The sequence below is a fragment of the Gavia stellata genome, chromosome 9 (genome assembly GCF_030936135.1).
Source record: "Gavia stellata isolate bGavSte3 chromosome 9, bGavSte3.hap2, whole genome shotgun sequence".
NCBI classification, from domain to species: Eukaryota; Metazoa; Chordata; class Aves; order Gaviiformes; family Gaviidae; genus Gavia; species Gavia stellata.
In genome coordinates, this window is record NC_082602.1 from 27672848 (window position 1) to 27686687 (window position 13840).

General features: G+C 36.1%; 1 protein-coding gene across 1 annotated transcript in view; it reads right to left on the reverse strand.

Moving 5' to 3' along the window:
- The window catches only part of CFAP43 (cilia and flagella associated protein 43), a 50287-nt gene that overhangs the window by 19533 nt on the left and 16914 nt on the right, over positions 1-13840 (reverse strand). The window contains exons 8-19 of the mRNA XM_059821353.1: positions 12670-12749; positions 11806-11937; positions 10555-10671; positions 9284-9364; positions 8315-8463; positions 7195-7298; positions 6001-6141; positions 4014-4183; positions 3081-3233; positions 2513-2643; positions 1633-1798; positions 946-1059 (exon numbers count right to left, since the gene is read on the reverse strand). Coding sequence (XP_059677336.1) covers positions 946-1059; positions 1633-1798; positions 2513-2643; positions 3081-3233; positions 4014-4183; positions 6001-6141; positions 7195-7298; positions 8315-8463; positions 9284-9364; positions 10555-10671; positions 11806-11937; positions 12670-12749 — 1538 coding nt within the window. The remainder of the gene's footprint in view (positions 1-945; positions 1060-1632; positions 1799-2512; positions 2644-3080; positions 3234-4013; positions 4184-6000; positions 6142-7194; positions 7299-8314; positions 8464-9283; positions 9365-10554; positions 10672-11805; positions 11938-12669; positions 12750-13840) is intronic.

Below are 13840 nucleotides of genomic sequence, written 5' to 3' on the forward strand. Positions count from 1 at the left end.
ATAGTCATGTGTTACTTGTGTGTATGCATAGTCACATGGATTTGCCAAAAAAATCCCAATAGAGACACCAAAGCACGAGTGCCAGCACCAAAGCAGAAACAGGAATACATGTCTGGGAGAGGGATGGAGAAGATGCCACTTTCAGTGGCAGTATGTTTCAGATTGACTTGAGCCACTTGTGAAACTGCATCATAATTTGGAAAGTCACTCCTGAGATCACCCAGAAAGCTATGATATTTTGCTTTGTCCTATCATTGAACCTCAAAAGATGGACAAAATACACAGCTCTGGCTCATATCAGAAAGAAGCTGCTAGCATCCATAAATTTGTATTTCTGGGAAAAAAATAATCCATACTAACATTAACATAAGAGTTTCCAGGCTCACAAAGTGCTAAATCCCCTCTCTGTAGACAGTTAGATCTCTGATGCACTTTCACTCATAAAAAACTTCGGTTACATAAAATACTCACCTCAACCTTAACCTGAAATAAACATCAGGGGTTTTATAATTAATGTCATATTGTTGACTATTGATTTATTAGTCCTGTAGAATTTGTTATTCTGGCCCTTGGGAAGAAGAGAGCACTGCTTGGTTTCTGGTAATAATTTTCTGTGCAACTTTTTGACATTTAGAAGAAAAAAGTCTTTATAAGTGTCTAAAAGAAGCCAATTTCTCTAGTAATTTTTTTTTTAGTTTACTCCTTGTGTAGAAGTGGTGTTTTGATCTTTAAAGCTCCTATTGTGCTAGGTACCTTCTCTGAAGTGTTTATAACCTTGACCTAGGATTTCTAAAAATCTAGATCGCAATGCCTTAAGGAGAGGTTCAAATTTCAGAAAAGCTTTAGAAACTATATTCCTTTACAGCATATAATTTGGCACCCCAAATCATCACTACTGACTCTTGAAAACTCTGGCTTTGATTAATACTTGTTCTATGAAAGTACCTTCTTTATTTTCTGACCTATCCACGTCATGTCATTGGTACTGGCTGAATACAAACTGGCGATGTTTCCGTCTTCTTCTGTCACCTCTACACTGGAAGATTTAAGTGGTGCCTCCTGAAATTAAGGATATTAACATTCATCTCAGGCACTTAAAGAGAATGAGAGAGAGACAGAAATTAAATAAAAAATGGACTCACATTAGAAGCACCACCACCACATTGCAGAGTGCTACAACAGTTTTATTCACTAACCAGTCTCCAGATCTGATCCTGCAAACCCTTGCTGTTATGCAAAGCCTTTTGACTCAAACAGGCTGACTGTACTAATCTCTGTAATCACTGCTTTGTTTGATTTCAACAGAAAAATATAGGACTAGTAACACACAACATATAGCAGCAACATCACACTGGGAATGACACATAATTTCACATGGGGAGAAACTGACTTTCACAGAGTTTTCTGTGAAACCAAGTGAAATTGAAGATGTGAATGTCATCTTCCCATAACTATTTCATTTCCTTGATAATACTATTCTACAAATTAATAATTAAGCATATTCAGCCTATCCTTAGGGGTATTCTTCTACTTTTACAAAAGGATCAGAGTTTGTTTTGAGGACAGTTTTTATCATGTGTAATTTTAGGATAATGATCAAACTTTTCCCCCCCATAAAAATAAAGAAAACACCTTAAATTTCTCTTCTGGAAGTGCATCCAATGTGGATTCTGGGTCAAACTGCCATTCTGCCATAGACTTTAAAACAACATTTTCATTTGAAGCAGACTTGTTCAGTATAGCAAGAAGAGATCGCCAGTGAAAAGCAGCGTCCTTAACTTCAATTTTCTTTACCTTCCTAGTAAACAGAAAGGGAACTGATGTATTTTTTGTGTATTATGGAAAAGGACAAAGTATTAAATACTCTTTATAACACAATTATTAAGTTGTTTAAAAATGATTATTCAATATTTTTACATATGATTCAATATTGTTTGAGTTCTAGATTTGCATGATTAAGTGAAGTTTCCACAGAATTAGAAATTCTGAAAGATGGATTACCCAGATCAGAAATACTGCTCCGGCAGCGTCATCTTTAATCTATGCACCTACCTGAACATTTGTTATACCATAGAAAAGCTGTAGCTTCAAGCATCTCTTACTCCTAATGTTAGCTAAGAGCTCTCTATAGCCACAGTTGAATTCCCATTAAAGCTGTGATGTCTCCTAATCGCTGAGTTAAAATAGTATCTCATGAGATTGCATCCCGTACATCCCCAAAAAGCCCCTTCCAGATGGTTTATTTAAGAGTGATAAGAAGCTCACTATGGCTAATACTTATCAGAAGATACTCCTGTATCTTGTATTGCAACCACACCCGAAGTACAAGACTTTTCATGAGCTACGGAGACGGCCTCTAAAGATGAGAGGAGTGATATTATTTCTACCCAATTCTTCTCCTTACTTTGACACTAATAAAAAGGAAGTCTAGAATCACAAGTAGATGCAAAAATTAGCCTGTCAGGATACAAGAATTTACACCATCAGTATTGGTGTGGCACTTGATACATACTTCCATTTCAGACACACCAGGGCACCATCATTTTCACCATTAACAAGGATGAATTTGCCATCCAGCGAAAATACCATGGATCTGATTCCCCCTCCTTGGTATGAGTGACAATGCTTTTGAGCAAGTACATCCTAGAAAAGTCATAGAAACAGTATCAGCAAATATGTTTTTCTAATGGAATATATCTGTAAATCATGCTTCTTTATTTTTAGATAAAAGTAAATCCAAAAAGTCAATACAAAGTATATAAAAGACTAGGATTTATGATTTTACAATTTTTGACTACTGATGGGGCAAGTTTCTAGTATATTGATTTTGCAGGAGATAAAGAAGAGTAAAATTATCTACCCTAAGATTTACTGGAGAAGAAAGTAAGTAGTTCCTATGATCATATACACATTCATTATAAAAACAATTGTACTGTATAATGCTATATCCGTTCTTGTTCAACATAAATTTTTCTGGAACACCTTATATTCAAGTGAAGAAAAGCTTACAGTGAAAGAAAGCAGCTTTCACACCTCTTTCATGTAAACCAAACAAAGCTTGTGCCTGGATGCCTACCTACCATAGTAAAAGTATTATAGATGAACAAAATGCCATCCTTTGCTGCTGATGCCAGCCACTGGCTATTGGGTGATAAACAGAGGAACCCTGATCCAAGCTGATTGCTAGGAGTCCTCTTTTCTGATATAAATACTGATGGATCTTCCAACATATTCTGCCAAACAAACAAAATGTTAGCAGCAGTTCAGATGATGGAAATATCTATGCCATTTTGAGAAGACTAATGATAGCTTTGTGAGTTATCACATGCATTGCAATTTAAAATGCTGTTGGATTACTGAGCTCAGGAAGCAGTACCATTGCTATGCTGCTGATTTTTCTTCTCATGTCTTCAAAAGGGTCTGTGTGTTTGTTGTTGTTTGGATGTGTGTTTGGGCCTGGAATTTCTTAGCTCAGAAAGTACGGGACTTGTCGAGGAGGGATACTCACCTTTGGAATTCACCTTCTTGCTTGACCTGACAAACTGAGGGAGACCTATGAGCTGCAGAGAGCTCCAGTTCATCAGCAGGCAATGGCAGTGGCTTCCTGAAGCTCCCACTACTTCATTGCAAGGCAGGGCTGGGCTTTGCAGTTGCATCTGAGAGTCATGGGCTCACATTGGCTCAGTTTCTTCAATTGCTGGATATTCAGGTTATTCAGCAGACTGCACAAAAGCACAGCTCCAATACAAAAGCTACATGTGAAGTGCTTGCCAGCTGAATGAGTTTTAAAAAACAGTATTTGGCTTTCTCTGTAATACAACAAGGAGATTGCTTTTGCCAGGTTTCTGAGCAGGTGGTAGGATACTGAAAGTTGATGTTTACGGAGGGAGTAGGGTTTTTTTAGTGCAGAGAGGATTTCTTTAAGATAATATCCTGCTATATTCACTTTTTCTACAGCCTTTGTTCGCTGGTATTTAACCACCACCCAAAATAAAGCAGCTTCAGAGAATTACCTCTTCAGAGAGACGGTATTTACAGATGAAAGGTGCACAGGTACAGTAGCCATACACAGTGTTATCCTTCAATCTGACTGCAGAGCTCAAAGGGTAATCCAGATCATATTGCTCCTTTTTAATGGCATTAGCACTAAGCATTCCTTGTTCATTAATATACTTATCATTATCTAAGAGATTGAAAAAAGAAACAGTGAGGAAGAGGCATCACTACCACTAATGCAGGTGCTTCACCCATCAAGTAATTATGAAAACCAATCTCAGCAAGGATTGAGCATGATGTGAGTTTTCAAGGAGGAGACTGGGAATTAAGATACCTAGCTTTAACACTAAACTCTGTGGGTTGTGCTGATGTGGCACACTGGAGTGAAGCAGTGAGATAGCTTTACTAGCTCTAAAGAAGTACTAGAAACAGTTTAACCACAGTGACGTGACAATTTGTATACACTAATTTGCCCTGCTTCTTGGGTATTATGTAAGCAGTGCTAATTAGTTTGCATGGAGGTTCATGTCATCATAGCCTTCATCTAGAACTTGTTTAGGCATCTCTGCCATGAAGTACACACAGCCTGGATGGTATTGGTTAAAACACTTAAGTTCACATCTTCAGAAGGGCATTTTATTCTTTTTGGTTACTTAATTTGAGTTTTAAAGAGACACCTGAAATTAAGACTGATGCAGTAACTGTAGATTTTCAGCACCTTTGAAAATCAAGCCCCATTTTATATGTCTAAAAATGGGCACAAAAAGAAGTCCAACATTAGTGAATATTTAAAGAAAATACTAACTTCATTCAAAACTACTTTTAAAAAACTTTGTAAATTGTAAGGTCTTTTGAAAATTAAATGCAAATAACTAGAAAATCTAACACTAGGCTTACTAACAGTTTTACAGAAGTCTTCACAAAAGGCTTTGTTAGTAATTCAATTGCATATAATGTGTGTAAAATGATATAAAAATAGAATGATATTAATAATGAACACAGGCTGCCTTTTGTTGTAATGTGATAGATAGAAGACATCACTGAAACCTCAGACTGTATTGACTTGGCAATCCTTAGGTGGAAGAGACATAAAACTGGAAGTGTATCGTGCCACTGCCAACCAAGCCTGTCCTGCGCTGGCTGCATGGTGAGAACACCAAGCACATTAGCCTGCACCGTGCCTTAGTTAAGTTAATGCATTTAAGCCCTTTCATGACAACTGAATTAGTTTCCCAGTTGATTCCAGAAAGTACCCCAAATCAATGCATTCCTAGAATATCAATTCTAGATATTCCTAGAATATCAGACACAATTAAAAGTTCTGTGATCACTCATGACACTAAGGTCCATTTGTTCTTGCTTATAGTACTTTTAAAATGCTGTAATATTATAGCTGTGTCCTGAATGACACAAATTACTGAGTTGTTTCACAGTTGAGGATGGCATATATAAAACAAATCATGAACAGTGTTTGAGAATTTAGCATGGGTTACCCAATTTAGTGAAAGCCTAACAGGTTCCCTTCATTTTACTTCCAGATTATGAATAGAGATTCTAACTGGGATGTCCCAATATGTACACTGCACACTGCAGATACACAGGACTTTGAACATCTGATATGCTAGTCTGCATATGGGTGATGCCAAGCCCAAGGCCTCTTTGTGGCTGGCTTTGGGCATTGCCCACACGGTAGTAACAACAACAACAGTAACAACAACAACCACCAGTAGTAGTAGCAGTTAAGTGGTGGCTTTGTGATTCTACAAGTGAATTACTTCTCTCCTTCCTTCCTTGGCTTTTCCTCAAAATATCACAGTCTTTCTGCTGAAATGATTCAGCTGACTACTAGTCTACAGACTGCTGTATGAAAAATGGTGTCCCTGGAGAACGTGCAGATGAGATGAAGAAAGAAATTAAGATTGCTAGTATTCTGTGTTAAGGGATGGCAATAATATGTTCTTGCCTTAGAAAAAAATCACATAGTATATATATTTCAATTCTTACCTGTTGTGAGTGCTGAAGGTAGGCAAAAAATTTCCAGTCTTGCTCGCTGGACCTCTGCTACATTAAGAAGTACCACCATTTCAACTAAGTCATTCCTGAAGTCAGAAACTACAGAAAGATCCAGCACTTCATCTGCCAACACTGAAGCAGGTAAGGAACACCAATGCAAATTGTTACTGAAGCCGTGGTAACATTGTTTTTACTAAGATACCATGTAAAACAAAACGGGATCCCAGTTCAGAGTACTTCTCGGCTCAACCACACAGTTTTGAACTTGCATTAAAATGTCAGACCAGCACAACCTGGTTTCAGAAAGTGCTGCATGCACACAACTACAGCTTAGGCATTGAGTGCTGAGAATGCTACGCACCAGAGTGTTACTATTACATTAACCATTCAAATCTGAATTTACATCCAGCTTGCACTGTAGCAATTTTGAGGCTGGCTGCTGATAACCACCAGATAAAGCACAGAAAAACCCTCCTCTAAGAAGCCAGCCAGACAATGAGAACATGATCAGGCGAATTCTGAAAATTATCTAAGGAGATGTAATTTTATATTTGTCAAACCAATTAAAATTATAAAATAATGTCCTTTATACTTAAAATTATGATGAAGATCTATATGCATAGATGTGACCTGTAAGTATAATGTTATTGGAATTGAGAGACTGCCTAAACAAATTTACAAATTTCAGAATATTTTTTTTGTGATTTAAAATTCCATCATTTTTTATTCTTCAGTATCAACCAGCAAAGCTGACAATTCCAGCAGTCCCCATGTTAAAGATGTCTGGGGCAGACATTTGTAACAGGAGATTGCACACAGCTATCATGACCTACATTTTTTTAGTCTAATTTCTCATATGGCAAGCCACAAAAGTCTTAAGTTCTTTGCCCGCGCTATTACTTTTGTGCTGGACTTTTGATCAGTTGGTCAGCTAATCCATTCTCTTCCCTGTGACTTATATGTGCCCTGGAAGAAAACTAATATCAGTGCATTTGCTAACTAAAATTACAGAGGAGAAAAAAAAAAAAAGATTGGCCAGGACAAAATATGGTTGGGAAATATGTTTAGTCCTCCAAAAAAATAAGTAGAATGAAGGAGAGTGGCTTAGTCTGACCAGCAAGTATACTCAAAATACAGCAAATAGTGAAAAGCTGATAATGTAATTAATGTTGCTACATGCATTACCTACGTATCCAAGAACTTGGAATAATTTTGAAGGCCGGGCATCTAGAATAAAGATATGTCCTTCTGTAGCTCTAGCGATGAGGAACTGGCCACTCTGATCATAACTAGGTAAAATATGAATCCAAGTAGAAAAATGTTTAATACAATCAATAAAAAGGGTCAAATAATTCCACTCCCATAAATCTGCTGACTTCATTGAGGGCATAAATGCAACTGAAATTTCAGCTTCTAGGTTTACAGGGTTAGGGCCTGATATAAAGCCCAGTGCTATAAGTGCAATTTCTAATTCAGTGGGTGGTCAGTCTAAACCTAATGATACTCCATAGCAGTCTAAGTTAACAACTTTATTAAATCTTTATTTGAAGTTCACTTTTTTAAAAATAAAACTACTATACAGATTTTTATATTATTTTGGATAAACATGTCTTTGTTTGCATTGATTTGACTTTGAGTAAGTTGCTTGATATATCTATTTTTAATGTTTTTTCTTAGGTAACTGTGAAAAGAGATCACATTTGAGTCTCCAAATAACAGACAGGTTTACATTAAACAGTTAAAAATCCATTCTATTTTTTAAAAAGTAGAAGTAAAATACTCTCAGATTTTTCAATAATTGAAAAAAAAACCCAACCAAACAAAAAAAGCCTTTTAGATCACTAGAGCTAATTACAAGTGGGCTGGTAAATTCCGGAACTATAAGCAAATGAATAATTAACAATGGTAATAAATATCTACCATATAAGAAGGGATGACCAAAAGGCTTAAACTTAACTTCACAAAACCTCAAATTTATATTCAGTGAGAAATAACCCTCTAAATTCAGATACATGGAATTGTGCATAATTACTGCATATGTTGATCTGTCAGAAAGGATCTTATACATCAGTATCTTCAGTGCTTGGTTAAACCTTCTTAAAATACAGGTTTATTATATTTCTCTCATATAAATCCTGCTACTACTCCTCTTGCAAGCAATTCAGAATATGTTGGAAAAAATTGAAGCTGTTAAAATATTTTATTTTGTGTTTTTTAGAATAAAAACTTCATTTTTTTGTTCAACTAACAGCATTACTCAAGCAACAAATTGACAATATTCCTGCCCTTGTTATTACATACTTACTGCAAAGACAGCACTGGTAATTTGGAAAGAAAAATTCTGTGAACAACCCGTGGAGCTTCAACTTTGGTAACATCAAGGAAATAGATTTGACCTCTTTTGGTTCCTACAGCAACACTGTTGGAGGAGGGACAGCAAGCCATAGAAGTTGCCTAGTTAAGAAGTAAAAGATATTTAACAGTTCCATATCTTTTTATATATTATGCTACATGTTAGTATGCAATTTCTTTTACTATTTAAAAGTCCCTAAAATTTGGAGAAGAAACCCCAAGTGGTTTATCTAAAAAACTTTTTTTCTAACAAAGAAAGGATTTGAGAGACATCATAGGAATTTTACCTATGCTCTGTATCTACATATCAAAAGCTAATTCTGCACTCCTCATGAAAAAAAAACCATATCCACTATCCAGATTTTAAGTGAAAGAAGCTCCACCTAAATAAAAGAGTGAGTGCACTGTTATGTCTACAGCTGTTATAGAAAGGGATTTTTTTTCTTACTATGTCAGATTTCAGGGTTTGAATGCAACTTAAATCAGGACAAAGCATTAACAGTTTTAAATACTTTTATTAACTCAATTCTTAAAACCTGTTTTTCAGATCAGTCAAGGCATTTAGTTTTTATACACTTGAAACTTTTCTTTCAGTTCTGACACTCCATAAAAATAAAAATTTAATAAAGTAATATAAAAATTTAGATTGTTATCTACAAAGATATGCTTAAAGACACATCACTAGGACATTAGATTGAAATGTTTCCTCTGCTTTATGGCTGAGTTAAATACATGATTAGTTCAAGTAAACATTCTGAAAAATAATCTTTTTTTAAATCTCTTTCATGGGTTGTTCAAAGACATTACTGAGCCTTCCTCAGCACTGGTTGATCCAAATCTGTGGAATATTATGCTATGAACTGAAAGATATTAAAGAAAATTTTAAGTATCAGTCACTATATAAGCTCCTCGTTGTGTGTACCTCAATATCAAGGTTTAGCTTGCTGAGGAAAGTTCCATCTTCCAGGAACCAAACTTGTACTTCACCTGAAATTGTTACAGACTGTTGAACAGAGAAAAACATAGTCAAAAGAGGGTAGAATAACCAAATAGTCTGGGAGTGACTAGTGATCTCCTATAGAATATAAATTCAAATAATGTGTGAGCATAGCAGATCAAGGGTTACTAGTTTTGCTTTGAATTATCTTGCTTTTCCTTTAAGACCAGTTGCTGCAAGGTACACCTGCCTAACTAAAATGTTTAATATTTTTTGTGAATTGCTGCAACTACAGGAATGGTCTTTAAGCAGAATGAGACAATCTAGGTCAAAACATGTAAGCTTGATCAATATTAGCACTCCCACCATTCAGCCAGCAATAGAAAAACCTGCTCATAATTTTCTTTCCATAGGAAAGGCCTTGAGGAGAGGTCTTGTTTTCTCACATGAAAAATTATGCATATCAGAATGGTGGTTGAATTCTTCTTATATCCAGGCAATTTTGTAATTCCACAGTAAAGTATGGCTAGAGATCAATCAACCCTCACATTACTCATTCAGAGTCAGGTAAAATTTACCATTCCCATGCTAACGACAAACAGATTCAGCAAACCTAATTGATTAAGTCCCCAGGGTTCCTAGGCTAGCTACTTGAAGAATTCATGGCCTGGAGATGAATCAGACTTGCTGGCTCAAATGTGTGTCTTGCAGGAGTCAAAGGCATAGGAGGAAAGCAAGGAATTTCTCAGAATGGACAGATACATGAGTAAGGCCTTCTTTGTCCCTGAACCCAGGACAGAGGCATCTCTCAGGCTGTTCCAATTTGTGCTGAAGGTTGAAAAGATCAGTAGGAATTTCTTGTTCCAACATCTATTCTTTGAATTGAATCCATCTTTTGCTCAGCTATGTTCCTGAACAATAGTGAGTCACACAAATCAACAGCAGAACCAATACGGCATTTTAGCAGCCTGTAAATTATCCACCCTGCATTCTAGGGCAAGTTCTGACCCTTTTATAGGCCATAGCTGAATTAATGTCATTTAATTCCTTAATGAGAAGTTACACAACTGTAACGAATATCAGAACAGTCCCAATCTCTGTAAGGCTTTTGATTTTGTGCCTTAGCAACATATTGGTTACCTGAGAAGAGCCACTATTATATATAATATATATATAATAGAATATATAATATATATATAATATATATATAATAGAATATATAATATATATATAATAGAAAGAATACCATTTCTTACCACACAGTACTTGTTCCCTGGAGTAAGAAAATCAGCTGCCAGAAAACAACTGCTGCATGCATCCAAGAGTTTGACAGCTTCTCCACTGTGGGCAGGTTTGTAAGTATAGACTATCCCCTGACAAATAAAGAGAAATAATCCATCACTGGGCTATGAAATTTTTCATTAAAAGCTTTCAAAGACTTCAACAAAATAAACCCAAAAATCTTTCTGAGCATCACTCTTTAATGTTTTATGTTTGACTCTAAACTAAGGTAAAAAGTGCCCAGTAGGATTCAGCTGACTTTAGTGGATTATATTAATTTACACTAGCTGAAGATCAGGTTAGTTCATTTTAGAGTGATCCAGCCAGTCACATTTTCAAGAAGTTTTGTTTCTCAAAATTGCTTTAATAAAATAATTTAAACCCACCCTATTTCATGTTACTCCAGGAATCAATAAATATTCTAAACCAACATAAAACACAAATCATAAGTCTTAAGCTTTAAAAGATGTTTTTATCTAAAGATCTCAAAGCCTCTTAGAAACAATTAATAACTAATATTGACAAAGATTTTAGAAATTCTCTACTCATTTTAATGAAAGAAGAATTAAATTAGAGAGAGAGTGTGACCAAAGTTACCACTGCACTGCTGTCCTGAACACAGAACCTGCTGACTGACACATACACACATTACAAAAACATTTTAAGAGCTTTAAAAGTGCCAATTTAAATGATTAAAGGTCTGGAAAAAGAGGTGGAATTCGAGGATTTGGGACCCTTGTGTAAGATTTCTGGATATCAGGGTGATCAAAGAAGGATCTTGGACTGGGTTGCCAGACAAATTCAGGTACATGTGCAGAACCACTCTATTGCACAGCCACAATAGGTCTGACGTAACCAAGCTACACTTTTCTTACTGTGCAGGCACACATCAAGCCTCGAGCTCATGCTCAGTAGGTCCCACGTGACCTGGACATACTGGAGACCCTGAACATGTACTCCACTGTACATACACAAGCATTTCTGTTGGGAAATCTCAGTATTAGGTACTTTATAATCCACCATCTGTAGCAGACAATTGTTCGGTGCTTCATTAAAAATATTTCCAATCTTTCACTAAAAACACAAGATGGACTAAGTTCACCTCTGATATAATTTGTTGACTTGTGTGATTACATTACAGATATTTCATACCAATAGTATCAGCATACACATATAGAATCACAGGAACTTCCCATTATGTAATGCTATTCTTTCAAATGCTGTACCTGGTCAGTGACAAGCAGAAGTACGGTGTAATCAGGAGAGAATATGAGGCTGGATATGGGTTGTAAGATATCAGCACAGATTTTCATCTCATACTGCAGACCTTTGATGTGATAAAAGAATAAAATACCCTCCTGTGCAGAAAAGTACAAATCCACATGAGGTGTAGGTCATTTATCCTAGGTCACTTCAACAAACTGAACTGCAAGAACTTATTAAAATTCTCTAAAGTAACAGTGTTTAATTGTATCCCATCACTAATGGTCTCATTCGCCTGTAGTATGTTTAAATCCAGAGGACTCTTACCCTGGATAATAAATCTATTGAAAAATGAAGGTGTTCTTTAATACAAGTCTTAGTAACAGTCCATGTTTGATAACAACAGACTCTCTCATCAGTTAATACTTAAGATTTCATATTGGGTTTTTTGAGACAGTATAAGAATTTGTCCCACTCTTAAGCAGTAATATACAACGGCATTGTCAATTTGGGATAAATATTGAGTTAGACCTTGCACAAAACAATTTGGTAGTTTTCTTGGCCATTTTCTCTCCTTTCCTATTTTTTGTCTACCCTTCTTTTCTGTTCCTCTAGAATACTCTTTGCCTTTTGTTAAAAATAGGATTGTTCTCTTTTGTTGCCTCTTTGGCTATAAAAATGGAATCAATTCCCACCCTGCTCCCTTCTGATTTCTTGTCTCAAATCTTAACAAAGAAAATACATACAACACCAGAGAGGACCTTTATAGTTCTGCAGCCCTCCACTTTTTTCTAACTCCTGTCTTTGCACTGAACCCTGCAAATATACTTCATTTGAATGTTCTTTGATTTTCACACAGTAAGTTAAAAGCATAAAGGATGCCTTACACTTCCAGCTGCGTACAGTCCCTCATTACAAAATGCCATGGCAAATAAAACTGGGTTTTGTAGATCCTTTGGTTTGCCACCTGAGAGCACAAAACCAACATAAAATATCAAATTTAATTTATTGCAACAATGTGTCTCAACTTCAAATCTGGGATGATTTACTATTTGTGAGTAAAAACGCTCCATGGGCTACATATTCTTTAGACTTCTTGCTGTGATAATGAAGGAGAAGGTTGGTACACATAATTTGAAGTGACAGTGCTACTGTGGTCTGACGAACTAGAAATTAATTTGAGACATCATTTGACTTTGTAAAGGCTGCTAAATAGCTATAGTAAAGTTTGTCAATAACAGAATCATAGTCATTTAGGTTGGAAGGGACCCTAGATGTCCTCTGATCCACTCTCCTGCTCAGCACAGAGTCAACTTCAAACTCAGAACCAACTTCAAAGTTAGACCATGTTGTCCAGGATCATATCCAGCTGAGGTCTGAATATACCCAAGAACAGAAATTCCATTGCTCCTCTTGGCAGCTTGTCCCGATGTCTGACTACCTTCACTGTGAAAGTATTTTTTTTCCTAATATCTACCCAGAATTTCTATTGATGCAAACTGTGTCCTTTGCCTGTCTGGTTCCATCTTCTCTGTAACCTTTCATTAGGTAGCTGAAGCAATAGTAAAATCCCCCATTTCCTTTTCTGCAGGCTGAACAAACAGTTCTCTTAGCCTATCTTTGTATGTCATGTACTTAGACTCTGCAATAATCTTTGTGGCCCTATGCTGAACTTATGTGAATATCTTTTTTGTACTGTGGAGCCCAAAACAAAATGTTTGAAACAAACCCCTAAATCCTAACTCAACTAAATTACAAGTGATTGCAGTTTTAAAAAAGTTACTAAAACTAAGCAGTAGAGAACCTATTCTGGCATCACTTATTTTAATTTATATTAGAATGAACAGAAATTATTTCACTGCCACTGTTTCTCCTGAGGCTATTCATTCGGCTGTCTATTAGCACAAAAGCTATTAATCATTTGTCATGTAAACATATAAAGGATTGCTATCAATGTGTCTTCCAGAGGCCAGTGTGAGCTGAGTTTTTTTAACCAGTGGCTTCCAGCTGTACTCACATATTATTACTCCCAGACATCACTGGTGCTGCCTAAAAATC